Source organism: Chiloscyllium punctatum, chromosome 3, assembly GCF_047496795.1.
Source record: "Chiloscyllium punctatum isolate Juve2018m chromosome 3, sChiPun1.3, whole genome shotgun sequence".
NCBI lineage: Eukaryota > Metazoa > Chordata > Chondrichthyes > Orectolobiformes > Hemiscylliidae > Chiloscyllium > Chiloscyllium punctatum.
The window spans coordinates 58937741-58956936 of record NC_092741.1 but is presented as its reverse complement, the minus strand read 5'-3'; the positions used below and the strand labels follow the sequence as shown (position 1 = coordinate 58956936).

At 40.0% G+C, this 19196-nt stretch overlaps 1 protein-coding gene across 5 annotated transcripts in view; it reads left to right on the top strand.

Annotated features, from left to right (window-relative positions):
• mdn1 (midasin AAA ATPase 1) overlaps nucleotides 1–19196 on the top strand; it is a 189269-nt gene that overhangs the window by 38381 nt on the left and 131692 nt on the right. For all 5 annotated transcript variants that reach the window (XM_072553757.1, XM_072553755.1, XM_072553754.1 and 2 more), the window contains exons 18-27: nucleotides 997–1141; nucleotides 1431–1527; nucleotides 5136–5249; nucleotides 6170–6317; nucleotides 7306–7416; nucleotides 8943–9094; nucleotides 9837–10015; nucleotides 15615–15823; nucleotides 18154–18300; nucleotides 18562–18703. In XM_072553757.1, the coding sequence (XP_072409858.1) occupies nucleotides 997–1141; nucleotides 1431–1527; nucleotides 5136–5249; nucleotides 6170–6317; nucleotides 7306–7416; nucleotides 8943–9094; nucleotides 9837–10015; nucleotides 15615–15823; nucleotides 18154–18300; nucleotides 18562–18703 (1444 nt within the window). The remainder of the gene's footprint in view (nucleotides 1–996; nucleotides 1142–1430; nucleotides 1528–5135; nucleotides 5250–6169; nucleotides 6318–7305; nucleotides 7417–8942; nucleotides 9095–9836; nucleotides 10016–15614; nucleotides 15824–18153; nucleotides 18301–18561; nucleotides 18704–19196) is intronic.

The following is a 19196-nucleotide window of genomic DNA, read 5'->3' as shown; positions in this document are numbered from 1 at the left end:
GTGTGGCCTAACTAAAGTTCAATACAGCTGAATGTGACTTGCCAATTTTTGAAGATGAGTGGTACAGATCGCATAATCTTGCTCAATAACTTGCAGATTTTCATATTTAGCTGCACAACTGCACTTGCCTGAAGTTGCTGTCACATTTGTGTTTAACTAAGTCCGTTGTGTTCTCATCATTCTTGTCTAATGTTGTACTCCTTGATTGCTAATCAGTGTTCATGGCTTCCTGATTCTGAGTAGTTTTCTGTAATATTCTTGATTCCCTTAAAATATGGAACTTCTCTTCCAAATCATAGTAACCAGCTTAACACAGAAGTCAGTAGAATAGCAAGAACTGAGAAAATCCAAAGTAAAATCACTGTCTAGCTGCAGGAGTCATATGTTGAATCATTGTGTTCTTCTGTTCAGAATGCAAAGCTGGCTTATCTTTAAATGGGAGTTGATGGCTCTCAGGTTTTTTTTTCCCTGCTTTTTCACTACTGTCTTTTATAACTTTTCCTGTATTAAGTTCTATATCTGCTGAATTATGGTTGGCCACTTTTTGGTCGTGGTGATTAGTGGTCTCTATTTACTAATGCAGTATGCAAGATCTATGACTAATTTTACTTTGATGTTAGCATCTATTAAAACTTCACACCATGTTTCTCAGCAATGCATCAAACAGTGGAAGCTGATAAACCTGCGTTTTGATACTTCTATTAAAATCGAACTTCCACCTTCCTCAGCGTGTGAACATAGGTTGTTTTGCCTCAGTGGGAGAGAGGCAACAGTATCACAGCTGAACATATTTCTATTTTCATCTAACATCCACTTTTGTAATATCCAGCAAGGACCGTTCAATGGTTACCAGGCTTGAATAATCTAATTGCTTTTCTCAGTCTGAAATTAGAGGCTCTGGATTTAACTAGTACCCTAATTTTTCACTTAATCTCAGAGTGACTAATTTCAATTTTCTTTTCTACCATTCTTTTGACTTTTTTTTTGTTTCACTAGGGTACCTTAGCACAAGCTGTGAAGAAAGGGGAGTGGATCTTGTTGGATGAGATCAATTTGGCTTCCGCAGAAACTCTGGAATGTCTGAGTGGACTGTTGGAAGGGAATACAAGCTCACTTGTGCTGTTGGACAGAGGAGATACTGGTACAAGATTTATTTTTGTGTCCAACATTGTCTCTAACTTATTTATTTTTATGTAGTTATTTCACATGAAACTCTTACAGGTTGCCTTTCTTTTTAATCAAAACTCACATCCTGTCACTTGTCCATAATTTAATATGTAGTTTAATATACATGGTGATTTCAAGATTTGGAAAGTGAAGTAATTTTGTGTTTGGCTCATCACTTTGCACCCCAAGTAGAAATTTTTCTTCTCTACGTAATTGTTTACAGTATAAGTACGAGGTTCCTAATTTGGATTATTCTATTGCAGAGCCCATCCACCGTGATCCAGAGTTTAGGTTATTTGCCTGCATGAATCCAGCAACGGACGTGGGAAAGAAAAACCTACCACCAGGCATAAGGAACCGGTAACTAAAATCTAATACATGGAACAGTACAGCACAGCAACAGGCCCTTCCACCTATTGTGTCTGTGCTAACAATGATGTCATTCAACATGTCAATTCATCCCATCTGCCTGCACGTTGTCCATATCCCTCTCTTCCCTGTCTATCATGTATCTATCTAAATGCCTCTTAAATTTAGCTAACATGTTGGCTTATACCACCTCTGCTGGCAGCATATTCCAGGCACCTACCACCCTCTGTATGTTTAGAAAATACAAGTAGCCTTACATATCTCCTGTTAAACTTTCTCGCTCTCGCTGTCATTAAACGTATGCACCCAAGTATTTGACATTTCCATCGTAGGGAAAAAGACTCCAACTAACCACCCCATTCATGCTTGTTAATTTGTATTTAACAGTATTGGTTCACTCCTCAGCCTCTGAGGCTCTGGCAAAAACAATGGCCCAGTGGCATTATTGCTGGACTGTTAATCCAGAGGCCCAGGTAATATTCTGGGGACCCATGTGCAAATCCTGCCACGGTCCTGTCATGGCATGGGTTGCTTTTAGCACCGACAGCCCACTCCCACCCACTCTCAGGCCTAATACCAAATAACATGGATTACTTTCACCCACTACCCTATCCCCATTAATCATCTTTGTTGTTTCCTGAAAAGACTGACTAATAAAGTTATTCCTACACCCTTACAGTAAGGAGTTCACCCTCACTGAACTCCTTACAGGGTTGGGATCACTGGTACTTTCCATTGTTCTCGCCTTCCTTTATTCTCGCCAGATTCCCATAAGATCAGTATATTGGTCAGCCTGTGGCAGCAGCAAGTTTTATTGAACCACTGGCCTTTTTAGAGCCTTTTACCCAGCATGCGTAGTTAAGAGAGAAGCCATTCTTTCTGGATTTGTGTACAGCTCTTTCCCAGGAGAGGACTTGACTTCTCTTCACAGTAGAAGCATTCTTTGCAATTGATTTGGTGCCATGGGATCTTATCTGCCCAATTCAGCATAAGACACAGGGGGTACTGCAGTTTTTGACCCATTAAAGGAAGGAACAGTTTTAATGCAGTGGTTCTTCACTACTGTGTTGAAATGTCAACCTAGGACATAGACTATCTTCTGGAGATCCATATACAAATTTATTAATGTCTATTTTCTGATTGTTAATATGTTTGAAAAATGTCATGAGATATTTATGTTAAATGTTTTCTGAAACTGTCAGGAAATTGAACTGGTTGGATGGCCTAGGTTTGAGTTAAAATGTATGAGCTTGGAATTTGCCATGCTTGCTCTCTCAAGTTCTGGTTTTCATTTAGCTATTTAGGATATTTAGTCTTAGGAACACTGACAGTATTTGTCTGAAGAATATGACTTTATTTATTGTAGTTTAAACTGATTGCTTTTTGAGGACTTGTCTTTGTTTCTTTTGAATTATTTGTTAATTATGTTCTGTTCAAGTGTTGAGTTTTGTTTCATTCCAAATATGCTTCTCTGAATTTGGTTTGTTGGTTCTGAATGGAAAGCCTTTTATCCCAAATGAGCAATGACTACTTTTCATGACACTACCATTAATCTGCTGTTGCTTATTTATGGAATTGGTTATAATGCATTTTTTAAAAATATTAATATTATCATCGCTCTTATTCTTGGGCTTAAAATCTGTTAGACCATAAGACTGTATGAACACTTGACATCAACTTAAGATTTACCACTGTGTGAAGAAATTCCTCCCTTTTCTCAGTCCTGAAAAGTCTGCTCCTTACTCTGAGACTCTGTCTCCTTGGTCTAGATCTCCCTCCCTGGGGTAGAGGAAACATCCTTCAGCATTTTCCCAGTTGATCCCTGCAAGAGTTTTATGTATTTGAATGGAATCACTTCTCATTCAATTAAACTGGAAACAGTTTAAAGGCCTTATCTATTTAACCTTTCCTCATATGTCCCTCTCTCTATCCCAATAACGTAATTACATTAGTGAACCTTTGTCATGCACCCTCTATTCCACCTATCTTTCCTTGGGTAACAAGACAACAGACATTAGGTGCAGGAGTAGGCCATTCTGCCCTTCGAGCTTGCACCACCATTCAATATGATCATGGCTGATCATCCTTAATCAGTATCCTGTTCCTGCCTTATCTCCATAACCCTTGATTCCACAATCCTTGAGAGCTCTATCCAACTCTTTCTTAAATGAATCCAGAGACTGGGCCTCCACTGCCCTCTGGGGCAGAGAATTCCACACAGCCACCACTCTCTGGGTTAAGAAGTTTCTCATCATCTCTGTCCTAAATAGTCTACCCCGTATTTTTAAGCTATGTCCTCTGGTTCGGCACTCACCCATCAGCGGAAACATGTTTCCTGCCTCCAGAGTGTCCAATCCTTTAATAATCTTATATGTCTCAATCAGATCCCCTCTCAGTCTTCTAAACTCAAGGGTATACTAGCCCAGTTGCTCCAATCTTTCAGTGTAAGGTAGTCCTGCCATTCCAGGAATTGACCTCGTGAACCTACGCTGCAGTCCCTCAATAGCCAGAATGTTTTTCCTCAAATTTGGAGACCAGAACTGCACACAGTACTCCAGGTGTGTTCTCACCAGGGCCCTGTACAGCTACAGAAGAACCTCTTTGCTTCTATACTCAATCCCTCTTGTTATGAAGGCCAGCATGCTGTTAGCCACCTTCACTACCTGCTGTACCTGCATGCTTACCTTCATTGACTGGTGTACAAGAACACCCAGAGCTCTCTGTACTGCCCCTTTACCTAAATTGATTCCATTTAGGTAGTAATCTGCCTTCCTGTTCTTGCCACCAAAATGGATAGCCATACATTTATCCACATTAAACTGCATCTGCCATGCATCTGACCACTCGCCTAACTTGTCCAGGTCACCCTGTAATCTCCTAACATCCTCATCACATTTCACCCTTCCACCCAGCTTAGTATCAGCAGCAAATTTGCTAATGTTATTGCTAATACCATCTTCTGTATCATTAACATATATTGTAAAAAGCTGCGGTCCCAGTACTGATCCCTGCGGTACCCCACTGGTCACTGCCTGCCATTCCGAAATGGAGCAGTTTATCACTACTCTTTGTTTCCTATCAGCCAACCAACTTTCAATCCAAGTTAGGACTTTGCCCCAATACCATGCGCCCTAATTTTGCTCACTAACCTCCGATGTGGGACTTTATCAAAAGCTTTCTGAAAGTCCAGGTACACGACATCTACTGGATCTCCCTCGTCCATCTTCAGAGTTACATCCTCAAAAAATTCCAGAAGATTAGTCAAGCATGATTTTCCCTTCATAAATCCATGCTGCCTCTGACCTATCATGTCAGAGGAAGTATGTACTCTAAGTGATGTTTCGACAAGGTTTTATACAGTTGTAATAAGATATCTTTACTCCTATTTGCAAAACCTTGTAATGATGTTGTAATGAGATTCAACCTCCCATTTGCCTCTTGAATTACTTGTTGTACTGGCACGTGTAATTTGTGATTGTCACTAGACTGCTCGCATGCTATTGGTTTCTTCCTTGGTCCTCATTTTAGCTTTCCCCAGTTCATTTTAATTTTCAAGTCTTCACTGTGCTGATATTTTTAATTTGCTTCTATATTGACAGGTTCACAGAGCTGTATGTCGAGGAACTTGAAGATGAAGGAGATCTCCGAATCCTCATATCTGACTACCTAAAAGGATTAAATGTCAGCAAGAAAACTGTTCAGGGCATTATTGAGTAAGAATAACTTGGTGATTCTGCCTGGAGATGTTTTGAAGTACATGCAGTGTTGGGAGGAGGTGGGAAGAGAAGTAAATGTTAGCAATGAAGATAATTTTAAGCACAATTTTCTATTTGGATTTACATAATGGAGTGGCAATATTTTCTGTGCAGCATGGGTTGCATTTTTTTTTATTAAAGCAGTCAGCTTGTCATAATGATAAAGAGAGAAATCAATGATATTGTTCGTTTGTGTTCCTCCTTGATGAGCTCTCTCCAGTTTCTGCCTTGATTGGGTTGCTGAAGCTTTGGCTTCTATTGCTTCAAGGTTTTGTCCTCCGCTCTGTTAAGTCCTATGACAACATCCTTATTGCTACACTGCAGTGTTGTGATTGGTAATTCAGGTCAACTTGTTGGACATTTTGTTGGCTTGTTTTCTGTGCTGATGTCAATTCTGTCTTGTGACTATAACAAGCCAACATTTGAGAATGACACAGTAAACAACCTGTTATAAAGTCAGCCCAAAAAAACACATTTCAGATATTGTACATTCAACCTCTAAATCCATACGTTAAACTGTATGATCTAATCTGTATTTATGAACCCCAAGGACACCAATTCAGCTCAATGATGACATTTAATACTTTCGGCTGGAACCCTGAGTTTCACTCTTGCACGTCCCTTAATTGGTGTGAAATGATATGCTGTTTAAAGCCAAAACACACACAAATGGAGATTCACCAAATCCCAATTTCTAGATGGGCTCAGTGTTACCAATTCACTGCAGCTTGTTCTTGTTACTATGAATATACGGAACACGTGCAAATTTGTTACATTTTGTGGCACATTGAAGAGATTAGTTGGATCGTAACTTTATTGGAAATGTCAATTTATTTTACATATGCGTCTTCCTCTGAAAGTAAGTCTGTCTTTATTAGGTTTTACTTATCTCTGCGTAAGGAGAAAAATGTCAAGTTAATGGATGGTACAGGCCATAGACCCCACTACAGTCTTCGAACTCTGTGCCGAGCTCTTAGGTTCGCAGCATTGAACACGTGCAACAATGTTCAAAGGTCATTGTATGAGGTAACTAGCGAATGCCATTTCTTCATTCTTAACATGTGAACTAAATAGGGCAGTAAATTTGTTCACGTTTTATTGCATACATGAAACAAGCAATGCATTTGTAATATCTTTGAATACATACATTTTAGTTAAAGATATTTTACCTCCTGTGAGAAAAATTTATGGTTGCGCCTAAATGCAAATCCAGTTTCTTGCAGTTTAAATAATAAAAACTATGTTTAGGGAGATTAGCGCCACTATTGTGCAGCCTGCTTTTGTTTGTTTTACTCTCCTTTTCTCCCATCCCTACTTGTATTGATTTTTACAAGGGCATGGAGTTGATCCCACACCCAAATTAGCCATTGTCTTAGCAGATTGATGAGTTGAATGGCTCACTACTCCTGCTCCTGAACATTGTTCAAAAATGTTCCTGTGAAGTAAAAAAGAATGGCATACATTCTCTAACCATACAGTGCAATGACCTCAGCAAGAGTACCGCGAACAGTTTGGTCTCCTTACTTATGCACTGGAGATATCTCAGAGATGAGGTTCTGGGGATAGAGAGGTTGCCTTTTCGGAAAGGTTGAGTATATGAAGACGTTAGTTATTTAGGGTTTAGAAAAATTGAAAGGTGGCCTTATGTAAACATATACTTATGAGAGACTTGACAGGGTGGCTGCTGGGAAGATGTTTCTTTGCATGGGAAAATCTAGAATCAAGGTACACAACCTCAACATAAGGGGTCTTTCATTTAAGATGGTTATGAAAGGATTTCTGAGGCACATTAAGCTTTGAAATCTCCCCCTTAGGGCTGTACAGCCTGGGGAAATTAGATATTGAAGGCTGAGTTAAACAGGTTTTTGCCTATAAGTGAGTTGGGGGTAAGGCCAGGAACAGTTCCATCTTGAACTTAATGGTTTGAGGGGCAAAATGGCTTACTCCTGCTTCCTTTTCTTAATTTTCTTATTTCTTTAAAATTCCTAATTATCCACAACTGGTTTTTTTGCAGGGTTTCTGCATGAGCTTCCTTACTCAACTGGATCGTGTATCTCATCCAATTGTTGAGAAACTGATTTGCTGTCATATTATTGGGAACAATGCCAAGGCTGTTCTCCAACAGGTATTTACTTCAGTTTTTATCCATGAAGTTAACTGGTTTGGAATGTGGAAAGTAGGCTTATTCAGTGGTCATCAGTGCTCATTTTCTGCAATTTTAGCAACTCTGCAATATATGCCATTCTGCAGACTGAGGAAGAATCTTTTAGACAGAACTTGGTATAAACTAACACCAACAAAAACGGAAATTGCTGGCGAAAGACCCTTTTAGAAGGGTAACTGGACTCGATGTTAACCATTTTCTCTCCACAGATGCTGCCAGACCTGCTGAGTTTCTCCAGCAATTTCTGTATTTGTTTGTCTCAGATCTCCAGCCTCACAGTTCTTTGTTTTATAAGTTGAGCTTGATTTCCTGTTAATATTTTTACTGAATTTTCAGAATATGCTCATTATTGGTGTTATTAGCTATCTCTAGTTATCAAACAAGGTGGTAGCAATTTGATCTGTCTGAGGGATATTTTTGACCACTTACACAACAGTTAAATCAACTACTTTGGTGTGGGGCTGGTGTCTCACAACCCAAACTCGGTAAGACCAGCTGGTTTCCTTGACGAAACTGATATTATTTGGCTTTTACAGAAGTGCATTAACTTCATAGTTACATTGTCAGATTTTATTTATGACTTGTTTCAACTGTACTTTGAGTATAAATTTGTCGTGGAGGAATTTAACTCTCTGTATAACTAGCTCAGTGATATAACTCTTACAATGCTGAATAACTGGAAGACCAATTACTTGCGATCTTAATCTTGCATTTGACCTGAAGATGATCCATGACCTCGTATACAACTAAAAATACCTATTTCCAATTGCAGCGCATCTGCTGCTGAGGTCCCCATTAATGCCTTTGAATGGACTTGACTATTCCAACGCACATTTTGATGGTCTCCATACATATACTGCCTTTCAATGTCATGTCATATATAGCTGTGCTGTTCATAACTCAACGTTCTAGAAGTCCTGTATAGCTGTTGCCCCAGTATTCACTGATCTGCATTGGTTCAGTCAAGCATTGTCTTGATTTTTAACATTCTCGTGTTTTTATTTCAAACTCTTCCATGGCCTTACCTCTGTAATCTCTTCCAGCGCCACAATCCTCTGAGATATCTGGTCTCCTTTTAAATCTACTCTCTTGAGTATTCCCAATTTTAATTGCTCCATCAACACTGCCATTAGTTACCTAATACCGAAGCTCTGGAAGCTCCACTTTGCTATTCTCCCTTTAAAGCCCTCTTTAAAGTTTGCCTCTTTGACCAAGCTTTTTGTAATACTGGGGCTCAATGTTGTTGTTTTTTGCCTTTTTGCGAATGTTTCTCTGAAGCTCCTTGGGATACTTTATATTTTGATTCATGATTGCAAAAGAGATCAACAGCACACTTTAAAGTTGGCAGCATAGTTTTGCATCATTTCAGATTTTTAATGCGTAGTTGTGTTTGGTTTGAAAGATGAAATCAAGTCCGTTTCTGTTGGGAGCAGGACTAATTTTGTAAATGGAGAAGCAGTGACTCCTTTTTGTCTTTAACATTTCAGCCAATACCAGAACCAAAAGGAGGACGGTCTATACAGATTGAAGGCTACTGGATTGCAACAGGAGATAAGGAACCTTCTGTTGACAAGTTGTATATTCTGACACCCTCTGTCAAACTTAACCTAAGGGATCTTGCAAGAGTAGTTGCGGCAGGGTAGGAATATGTAATTTTCATTTTCAAATCATTTGGAAAAACTGTTTTGTTTTAGGATTGGTTGATACATACATGCTAGTTATTAGTAGTTTGGCCATGGGAAATCTGTACTCCAAGTTTAGGATAATGTCGTAAGATCTTCATTGTAAATCCGAAGCTCAGGTGGGACATTAGTTTAATACTTCAAACACGCAGCACTACTTCCATGTTAAAGGATGTGTTCAGGCCCTGGAGTAGGATTTGAACCACAGCCTTCCGATAGATCATGTAAGTAGCACCAACTGAGCTAAGATGACAGCATGTTTTAAAATAGTCTATTTCCTGTTAAATGTGAAAATAAAGATCATATAGTATTCTTAACAGAATAAATAATTGACTATAATTTCAGGAATTTCCATTGTCATCTCAAATTTTGTCTCTTTTCTACAGTCAGTTCTTCTATAATGCAATGATTGTGTTCTTGTGTAATCCTGTGTTATAGAAAATCTCACTTTAGAAATAGCACTTAGTGTTGGTGATGTAATTGCGTTACACATTTTAAAAGTTTGCACTTTAGAAACATCTGTCTGCTCTCTAATCTTGAAACGTCAATAGGTGATAAACATTTTACAATTTTATTTTTGGAAACTAATGTTAGTACTTATTTGTATATTCAACTGACTGTGACTTGTACTGATTTGTGATTTTGTTTTTGTTAAATATTCTTTGTTTAAAATATAACTTTTTGATATTTTGCTAAAAGGATACATCCAGTACTTATTCAAGGAGAGACATCAGTTGGTAAAACAAGTCTAATCTGCTGGTTGGCAGCTGCTACAGGAAACCATTGTGTGCGGATCAATAATCACGAGCACACAGACATTCAGGAGTACATTGGCTGTTATGCATCTGATGAAACAGGAAAATTGGTATTTAAGGAAGGTTTGTTCCATATTTTTGTTTTATTTTGAAAGCAATACAACATGGTTTGCAATTTTTCCATGCGTGAGCTTGATCAATTTTCTCTGAATCCTATGCTCTGATGTTGTTTATGCTTGTATTTGTAGTCTAGGCACCCTTTACTATAGAAGCAGATTTTGGTTATGAACGTAACAAAAGTAACTAACTTACTTAGGCTTGCTTCATTTTTATTGCTGGTTGATAAGTACATTTGAAAAGTGCATATAATTCTGAAAGGTTCGTACAGCTGTCTTTGCAGACTGAATGATCAGAAGAGGTGCTCAATAGTCGCTAAATTAAATAGTGATCAGGAATGTCATTTTGACCCTAGTGTTTCCTCCTAGTTTAATGATTTAATGTACATGATGAAGCTGCACTGCAAAACTGCAAGTTTGTCTGCTCCATCCACTTGTGAATGATGTGAAATCCACAGAATTCTAGAGTACAGAAATGTTCTGCAGTCCATTGAGTCTGCTGGTCAAAATCAAGCACATAGCTATTCTAATCCCATTTTCCAGCACTTGGCCCACAGTTTTGTATGCCTTTGATGTATGTAAGGGATATCTAAATACCACGAGAATGTTATGCCTTTTACAGTGAGTTCCAGATTCCCACCACCACCATCTGAGTGGAAAGAAAATTCCTCAAATCCCCTCCATACCTCCTCCTGCCCCTTGCCTTAGATTTATGCCTCTTGGTCATTGATCTTTACCAAAAGGAAAAGTTATTTTCTGTCTACAGCCACAATTTTATATATGTCAATCACGTCTGCCCTCCGTCTCCTCTGTTCCGAGGAAAACAACCCTAATCTTTTCATAACTAAAACTCTCCAGCCCAGGCAACATCCTGGTGAATCTCCTTTGCACGCTCTCCAATGCAATCCATCCCTCCTGTAATGTGGATTCCTGAACTGCACACAGTACTTTAGCTGTGACCTAACGAACTTGTGATACAGTTCCAACACAACTTCCCACCTCCTTAAATACTCTGTCTCAGCTAATAAAGGGGGAAGTATCCTACTTGCTGCCTTAACCAATTTATCTAATTATCCTGTGAACTTAAGGGACCAGTAAATATGTACACCAAGATCCCTTCTAATCCTCAGTGCTTCCCAGGTTCACCCATTGACCATGTACAAAGTAACAAAGAGGACTGATGAGGACAGAGTGATGGACATGATCTATATGGACTTCAGTAAGGCATTCAACAAGGTTCCCCCATGGGCGACTGGTTAGCAAAGTTAGATCTCATGGGATACAGGGAGAACTGGCCATTTCGATGCAGAACTGGCTTGAAGGTAGAAGACAGAGGGTGGCGGTGGAGGGTTGTTTTTCAGACTGGAGGCCTGTGACCAGTGGAGTGCCACAGGATCGGTGCTGGGTTGTCTACTTTTTGTCATTTACATAAATGATTTGGATGTGAATATAGAAGGTACAGTTAGTACATTTGCAGATGACACCAAAATTGGAGGTGTAATAGACAGCGAAGAAGGTTACCTCCGATTACAACAGCATCTGAACCAGATGGGCCAATGGGCTGAGAAGTGGCAGAGATGGAGTTTAATTCAGATAAGTGTGAGGTGCTGCATTTTGGGAAAGCAAATCTTAGCAGGACTTATACACTTCATGGTAAGGTCCTCAGGAGTGTTGCTGAATAAAGAGACCTTGGAGTGCAGGTTCATAGCTCCTTGAAAGTGGAGTCGCGGGTAGATAGGATAGTGAAGAAGGCGTTTGGTATGCTTTCCTTTATTGGCCAGAGTATTGACTACAGGAGTTGGGAGGTCATGTTGCAGCTGTACAGGATGTTGGTGAGGCCACTTTTGGAATATTGCATGCAATTCTGGTCTCCTTCCTATCGGCAGAACGTTGTGAAACTTGAAAGGGTTCAGAAAAGATTTAAGCTATAGGGAGAGGCTGAATATGCTGGGGCTGTTTTCCCTGGTGGGTTGAAGGCTGAGGGGTGACCTTTATCGAGGTTTATAAAATCATGAGGGGCATGGATAGGATAAATAGACATGTCTTTTCCCTGTGGTGGGAGAGTCCAGGACGAGAGGGCATAGGTTTAGAGTGAGAAGGGAAAGATATAAAAGAGACCTCCTTTTTCACACAGTGTGGTGCATGTTTGGAATGAGCTGCCAGAGGAAGTGGCGGAGGCTGGTACAATTGCAACGTTTAAACAGCATCTGGATGGGTATATGAATAGGAAGAGTTTAGAGGGATATGGGCCAAGTGCTGGCTCATGGGACGAGATTGGGTTGGGATATTTGGTTGGCACGGAGGAGTTGGCCAGAAGGATTTAGTTTCTATGTTGTACATCTCTATGACTCTATATAACTGCAAGTAGCAAGGTCCCCAATGCTAATCCCTGCGGAATCCCTTTGACACAGGCTTCCAGTCACAAAAATATCCTTCGACCATTACCCTCTTTCCTCCAGCCGCTTGGTCAATTTTGGATCCAATTAGTTAAATTTCTTTGAACCTTATGGGCTCTTGCCATCACTGTCAGGTTCCCTTGCAGGATCTTATCAAAAGGCTTGCTAAGTACAAGTTGACTACGTCCAATGAATTGCTGTTAACTATACTCCTGGTCACCTCTTAGAAAAGTCCAGTCAAATTTGTCAGACATCTCGTTAATAAAGCCATATTATTGATTTTAATCATGACCTTTCCAAGGGCAGATTAATTCTATCCCTGAAAATTGCTTCTAGTAGTTTTTCTGCCACTAAGGTAGACTGACTGGCCTGTAGATTCCTGGTTTACCCCTTCTTCCCTTCTTGAATAAGGGTACCACACGTTGGGTTATCTGGCACCTCTACTGAGGCCAGAGAGAGAGGCATTGAAAAATGTTTGCTATTTCCTCCTTTGCCTCACACAACAGCCTGAGGTCTGTATCAGCTGGCCCTGGAAATCTTATCTACTTTCAGACTGTCTGAGTCAGAACCTCCTGTTTATACTAATTTAATTAATTATATCATGATTCTCCATGATTTCTATAACCATATCATCCCTCTCATTAGTGAACACCTTGCTCCGACACACAATATTCATTTAGAACCTACCCACGTCCTCTGGCTCCATGTAGAAATTACTATCATGGTCCTTCATGGGCCCTGCTATTTCCCTAGTTATCCTTTTACCCTTCATGTACTTTAAAGTAATTCTGGATTTACCTTTTTTTGGTTTTACCTGCTGTTATCATCACCATTTTCTGCTCTCCTAATTTCCCTTTTAATTTTCCCACCCCTTGCACATTCTATACTCCTCTTGGGTTTTGCTGTTTGATCACTGGGTATTTGTCATAAACTTGCCTTTTTCTCTTTATCCAGTGTCACAGATCCCTTGATATCCAGGATTTGTTTTGGTCTCACCCTTTCCCTTTATTGGAACCTTTTGGTCCTCTAAGCTCTGAGTTTCCATCTTGAACACATTGCATTGTCTGGACACAGATTTACCTAAAAAATATCTCCTCCCAGTTCATTCAGGCCTCATTATATCTGATCTTATTAAAAGTGTCCATTGCTCAGTTTCAAACTTTGACATTAGGCCAATTGTTCTTTTCCATACGAAGCTTTAATCTAAGTGTTATGAATGCTCCGGACCTTCGATGTACTGGCTTGAAAAGCTGTCTTGCGTGCATTTTAAGAATTCCACTCCCTCTTAACTCTTCATGCTATGACTGCACCAGTTAATAATGATGTGAAGGTGCCGGTGTTAGACTGTGGTGGAGAAAGTCCGAAGTCACACAATACCAGGTTATAGTTCAACAGGGTTATTTAAAATCGCACGCTTTCAGAGCACTGCTCCTTTGTCAGGTGAAGTGGAGGGAAGTGCCCATACACAGAATTTATAGATGGAGAGATTATTACAAGATAATCCCAGGTAATTAAGAGTGTCAAAAGATCTATGAACTGTGAGTGGATTCTAACACCATCTTTGTTTTTGTAATTATCTCTCCTGCCTTAATTAATTGGACCATCGGTCATCCCTTCACTTGCTAATCACTTTACTCACACTATTTGACACTTTGATCACCTGCAAAGGTTTGTTATTCAGCTTGTCGACACTCCAGTGCTATTTTACATCATCACCTGTCTGATCAACAGTCATTGTAACTGTGGCAACAAGTGTTAAGTTACACAGGCGACCTGTCCTTGGTGCCATACCAGATTAGAACCCTGCCAGCATTACGTCACATCTTGTTATTGTTTAAAGTAAGAGCATCAAACGTTGGAAAGTTTTCATACAATTAGACTTAACTTCTATTAAACAACCAGAAAAGTGAAGAAAAACATACACAAAAGTGCTGAATTTGCTTTTTGACATTGCTTGAAAAGGAAGAGCATCCATTCTATGTCAAATTTGTAATCAATGAATGATAACTTCACCCAACTCCAATCTTTGGAAGTTGGTGACAGTTAAGTTAGTCAGGCTTGTTGCACCTAAAAATGCAGCATTCTATCATGCTGGAAGTGATTTTTCTCCAGTGCAGTGTCATCTTCATCCCTGGAGTGACACCTGCTGTCACTCACCCACCTCTTCAGCATCCAGTACGTGTCATCTTTGCCTGCTCCAGTTGTGCAAGGAACAGCATATTCAGTCCAGACTGTACTGTAAGCATTGGAACTCCCTTTTTAGGGGGCCTATTGTCTACTCCATGATGGGCCTTAATGGAAAATGCACAGTTGGGCACTATATGCAGTTCACAAACAGGATTCTGTGATTTTAAAAAAAAGAGTTCACCCTGTACAGTGGAAATGCCCAATTAATGAAATTACCCCTTGAACAGCTTCACATTGCCAACAGTAGAGCCCAGGTACTCCAGGATAGTGAAGACTGCAAATGCTGGAAAGTCAGAGTCGATAAAATGGGGAGCTGGAAACAACACAGCAGGTTGAGCAGCATCAGAGGCGCAGGAGAGTTGATGTTTCAGGCAGGACTTGACAAAGGATCCTGCCGGAACCTTGGACTCTCCTGCTCCTCTGTGCTGCTCGACCAACTGTGCTTTTTCCAGTTCCAAATTTTATTGAGCCTCGGTACTCGGACAGGAGAAAGAAAAACTCTTTGCTCAATCTGGGTGCGGTCATAGCTATTTTCTGTTTCAGGTTCCATTTGTGATTTTGATGAGCATGGAAGACAACATTTAGATGAACTTTGCAAAGCAAGGCTCAGTCTGGTAATTCAGGAGAGCACCCACCTCCCTGCTCCCCCCCCACCCCCCCCATCCCCACCCAAACCTTCATGAACTTTGTGCTCACTGTCAGACTTGCCCTTGACTAACTGTGGCAATAGCCCCTATCTGACAGCCGTCCCCACTGATTTGACCAAGTTCACCTCAATTGAGGTTCGAAATATATGTTCTCATATTTGTTAAATGCATTTTGGGGACCATTTTGTGAGTTCAAGGGATCGTTACTCCCCTAAGCTGATCACAAAATCCAGTCCATTTAATGTTTACAGTTAATGATTTTGTCCTGCGTTGGAGGAAATTTAAGTTATTAGAATGGATAAACTAATATTTCAAAACTGAACATGCCTACGTTTAATAATCAAAGTGGTGATGTGTGTTTTTTCTCTCTCTCTAGGCGTGCTTATCAATGCTATGCGAAAGGGCCACTGGATTATCCTGGATGAATTGAATTTAGCCCCTACTGATGTCTTGGAAGCTCTTAATCGGCTGCTTGATGACAATCGAGAGCTCTTTATAACTGAGACCCAGGAGGTGGTAAAAGCACATCCAAGATTCATGCTTTTTGCAACTCAGAATCCTCCTGGACTATATGGTGGTAGGAAGGTCTGTTTTTGACTTTTTTGGTCTTTCTATTCGCAGGTGTGATGGGTGTGGGCTGAATGTCCTAGATGGACAATGAATGCAGGCTCTAATTGGAACTTTATAGAAGGCAGAGAATTATTCCTCAGCATGACACACCTTAGTATATTACCACTGTAAATGAAGTTAAAAATCACACAACACCAGGTTACAGTCCAACAGGTTTATTTAGAAGCACGAGCTTTTGAAGTGCTGCTCCCCAACCACCTGATGAAGGAGCAGTGCTTTGAAAGCTAGTGCTTCCAAATAAACCTGTTGGTTTGTTCGTTTCTGATGAAAAACTACGGCCTGAAACGTTGATTTTCCTGGCCTTGGATGCTGCTTGACCTACTGTGCTTTTCCAGCAACACACTATCAACTCCGATCTCCAGCATCTGAAGATCTCACTGTCTCCTTCCACATAAACTTGTCTGACTGTAACCTGATGTTGTGAGATTTTTAACTTTGTCCACCTCAGTCCAACACCAGCACCTCCAAATCGTGACTGTTTTCAAAAAAAAAAGACAGCGTTGTGGAACAGATATTTAAATTAACTGTCACGAGCATATAAATCTTGGAACTTACTTTTCGTTTAATAAAAATCGGACAGTTTGTCTTCTAAATATTCTTCTCAGATACTATGTGGGGACAAGAGAGCAAATGACAGTGCTGCTAGGAAATATCAGGGCAGATGACCAGAAGCAGAATCAGTGAAGTAGTGGTGTAAGGAGGGTTGAGGGGTTGAAAGAAAGGTTTAGGGAGTGAGTTTCACACATTGTAAGGCTTAGGTACCTCTGAGCATTGCAACAAATGGTAGAGTAATTAAATTCTGAGGTACTCCAAATGCCCGAATTAAAGGAGATTTCTGAGGGTAGTGAGATTGGAAGAGATTAAAGATGAGGAGTGGGGTTGTGGAGAAATTTGAAAACCATGAATTTGAAAAATCAAGATTTTGCTTCACTGGGAGCTGGTATTGGTCATTTGAGGACAAACTTGATTAGGTGAACAGTCTGAGTGAAGAGATGGGCAGTAGACTGTTGTATGGCCTCCGAAGTTTATTGAGGGTAGAATGTGGGATGGTGACCAGGAATGTTTAGGAATAGTCATGCCTGGCGATGATAAAGGTATGTATGAGGGCAGTAGTTGAGCTAAGCCAGGATGGTCAGGTGATGTTACGGAGATGTGAAAGTGTTGGTCTTTGTGATTGTGCTGATTATAGGATTCGAAGCTGATCTCTAATTGTGGGTTAGCCTCATTCTCCATAGAGAGGAGTTGAGTTGGTTATTGGGAATGGAGTTTGGAGCTGGGCATTGAAGGCATTGGCTTTGGTTCTCCTTTCCCATCTCGCTTCACTTCCCCCACCATGACCACCATTTAAATTACAGGAAGTCGCTGCTCAACCAATAGTGGATGTCAGGTGCTGTCTAACAATTGAAGGTTAGGTACGATTAGGAATATATCTGTTTTTGTATTATGTTGCCAGAGGGCAGCACAAACACGAGGAATGAGGCGATGAGGATAAGTTCTTGGGGGACTTATGATGTCAATTTGTCTGATCGAAAAGAGCCACCATTTAAGTTATTGATTGAATGGAACCAGACAACTGCAGTTTCACCTATAGGAGCAAATTACTGCAGATGCTGGAATCTGAACAGAAAGCAAAAAATGTCAGAGATCACAATGGGTTAGGCAGCATCCATGGAGAGAAAGCAAGCTAACGTTTTGATTCTGGATGATTCTTCATCAGAGACACATTTCATTTCAGTTCTGATGAAGACCCATCTAGACTCGAAACATTAGCTTGCTTTCTCTTCATGGAAGCTGCATAACCTACAGAGTTCTCCAGCAATTTTCTGTTTTTAGTACAGTTTCACCTGGTTGGACAACTGGTGAGATATTGGAGGCAGGTCATATGGTCAGCATTTTGGAAGGCTACAGACAGGTAGGGAAAGACACTTTCTCTTTTTGTTATACTCTCCTAGGACGCAATACGAGATTTTGGATTTATTAATGGATTTAAGTGTAAAATCTGTTGTATTTTGCAGTTGAGACAGGATGCCATTGACGTGCATTTTGTGTTTCCATTAGTATTTTGACCAAGTATTTTTGCTTTGCATGTCTACACATTTAGTTTAAGACTCCAAAAATGTTGACTGTTTTATGATTTAGAGAAGTATTTGGTACTCCAAAATATTATCCACCAGTTCTATATCGGTTGAGTCTGTAATGCTATGAAAATCCTGGATTAATTTGGGACGAATTTTATAATTGTTACCAATTTGTTTTAACTTTGACTTTTAAAATTTTGTTTCTAGATGTTGTCAAGGGCATTCAGGAACCGTTTTGTGGAATTACATTTTGATGAACTTCCAAAAGCTGAATTGGAAATTATTCTGAACAAGAGATCCAGTTTGCCTCCATCTTACTGTGCAAAACTCGTGAAGGTTATGCTGGAGCTGCAGGTATTTCAGAGCACTGTTCTAAAGTTTTTGGAAGGGCTTTCTGAGAGCTCCCATAATAGATTTTGATAAGATAAGATATTTAAAAATGCCATTTGGGGGAAAAAAGTTCTCAAACTAATGAAGTAAATCTTAAAACTAGCCATTGGATTTCTGACAGCCTATTGAAGCATGATGTAAATGATACAGAAACAAGGGTTGAAGGCAGCAAGAGGTTATTTTGCTTCACATCATACGTTAACAAATGTTTCTTTCTTAAAACAGTCCTATCGTAGGGGATCAAGTGTTTTTGCTGGAAAACATGGCTTCATTACTCTGCGTGAACTGTTTAGGTGGGCTGAACGTTACAGGTTGACTGAACAATTGATGCCTGGTTATGACTGGATTAGACACATAGCCACTGATGGTGAGTTTGTCATTGATTCTTGTGATTACCACTTTTTTTTCTTTTGAAGTCACACAGTCCCATGTAGTTTCCCTATTCTTGGAAAAGGCTTGAAGGACTTCGTCTGGAATAATGATTGATTTGACCCAGGGTAATTTGACCTTGATTGCATCTTCTTTTGAGAAGGTCTTGCTTGGCTCTGCTGATGGAGCTTATGAATATAGTGTGGACAAATAACTCCTGTAGATACTTCCTATCTCTGTTAAAAGTCTGACTTGTCTTGCCATCCTCGGTGTGTTTATTTTTGTTGTTTTGTTCCATTCTTCTCCAGTTCTCCTGTCCACTTTTCTATTGAACGCACCCTGCCTCTTGTATGTGAGTAGCTACCAGAGGCATGGAAATCAGCTAGCAATAATATTCCCTGTTCATCTGGGATGGTATGAAATGAGAATCTCACTTTTTCACAACATATTGTCACATCTGTGGTTGGGTAGATTGTCTATAAATTGTTTCT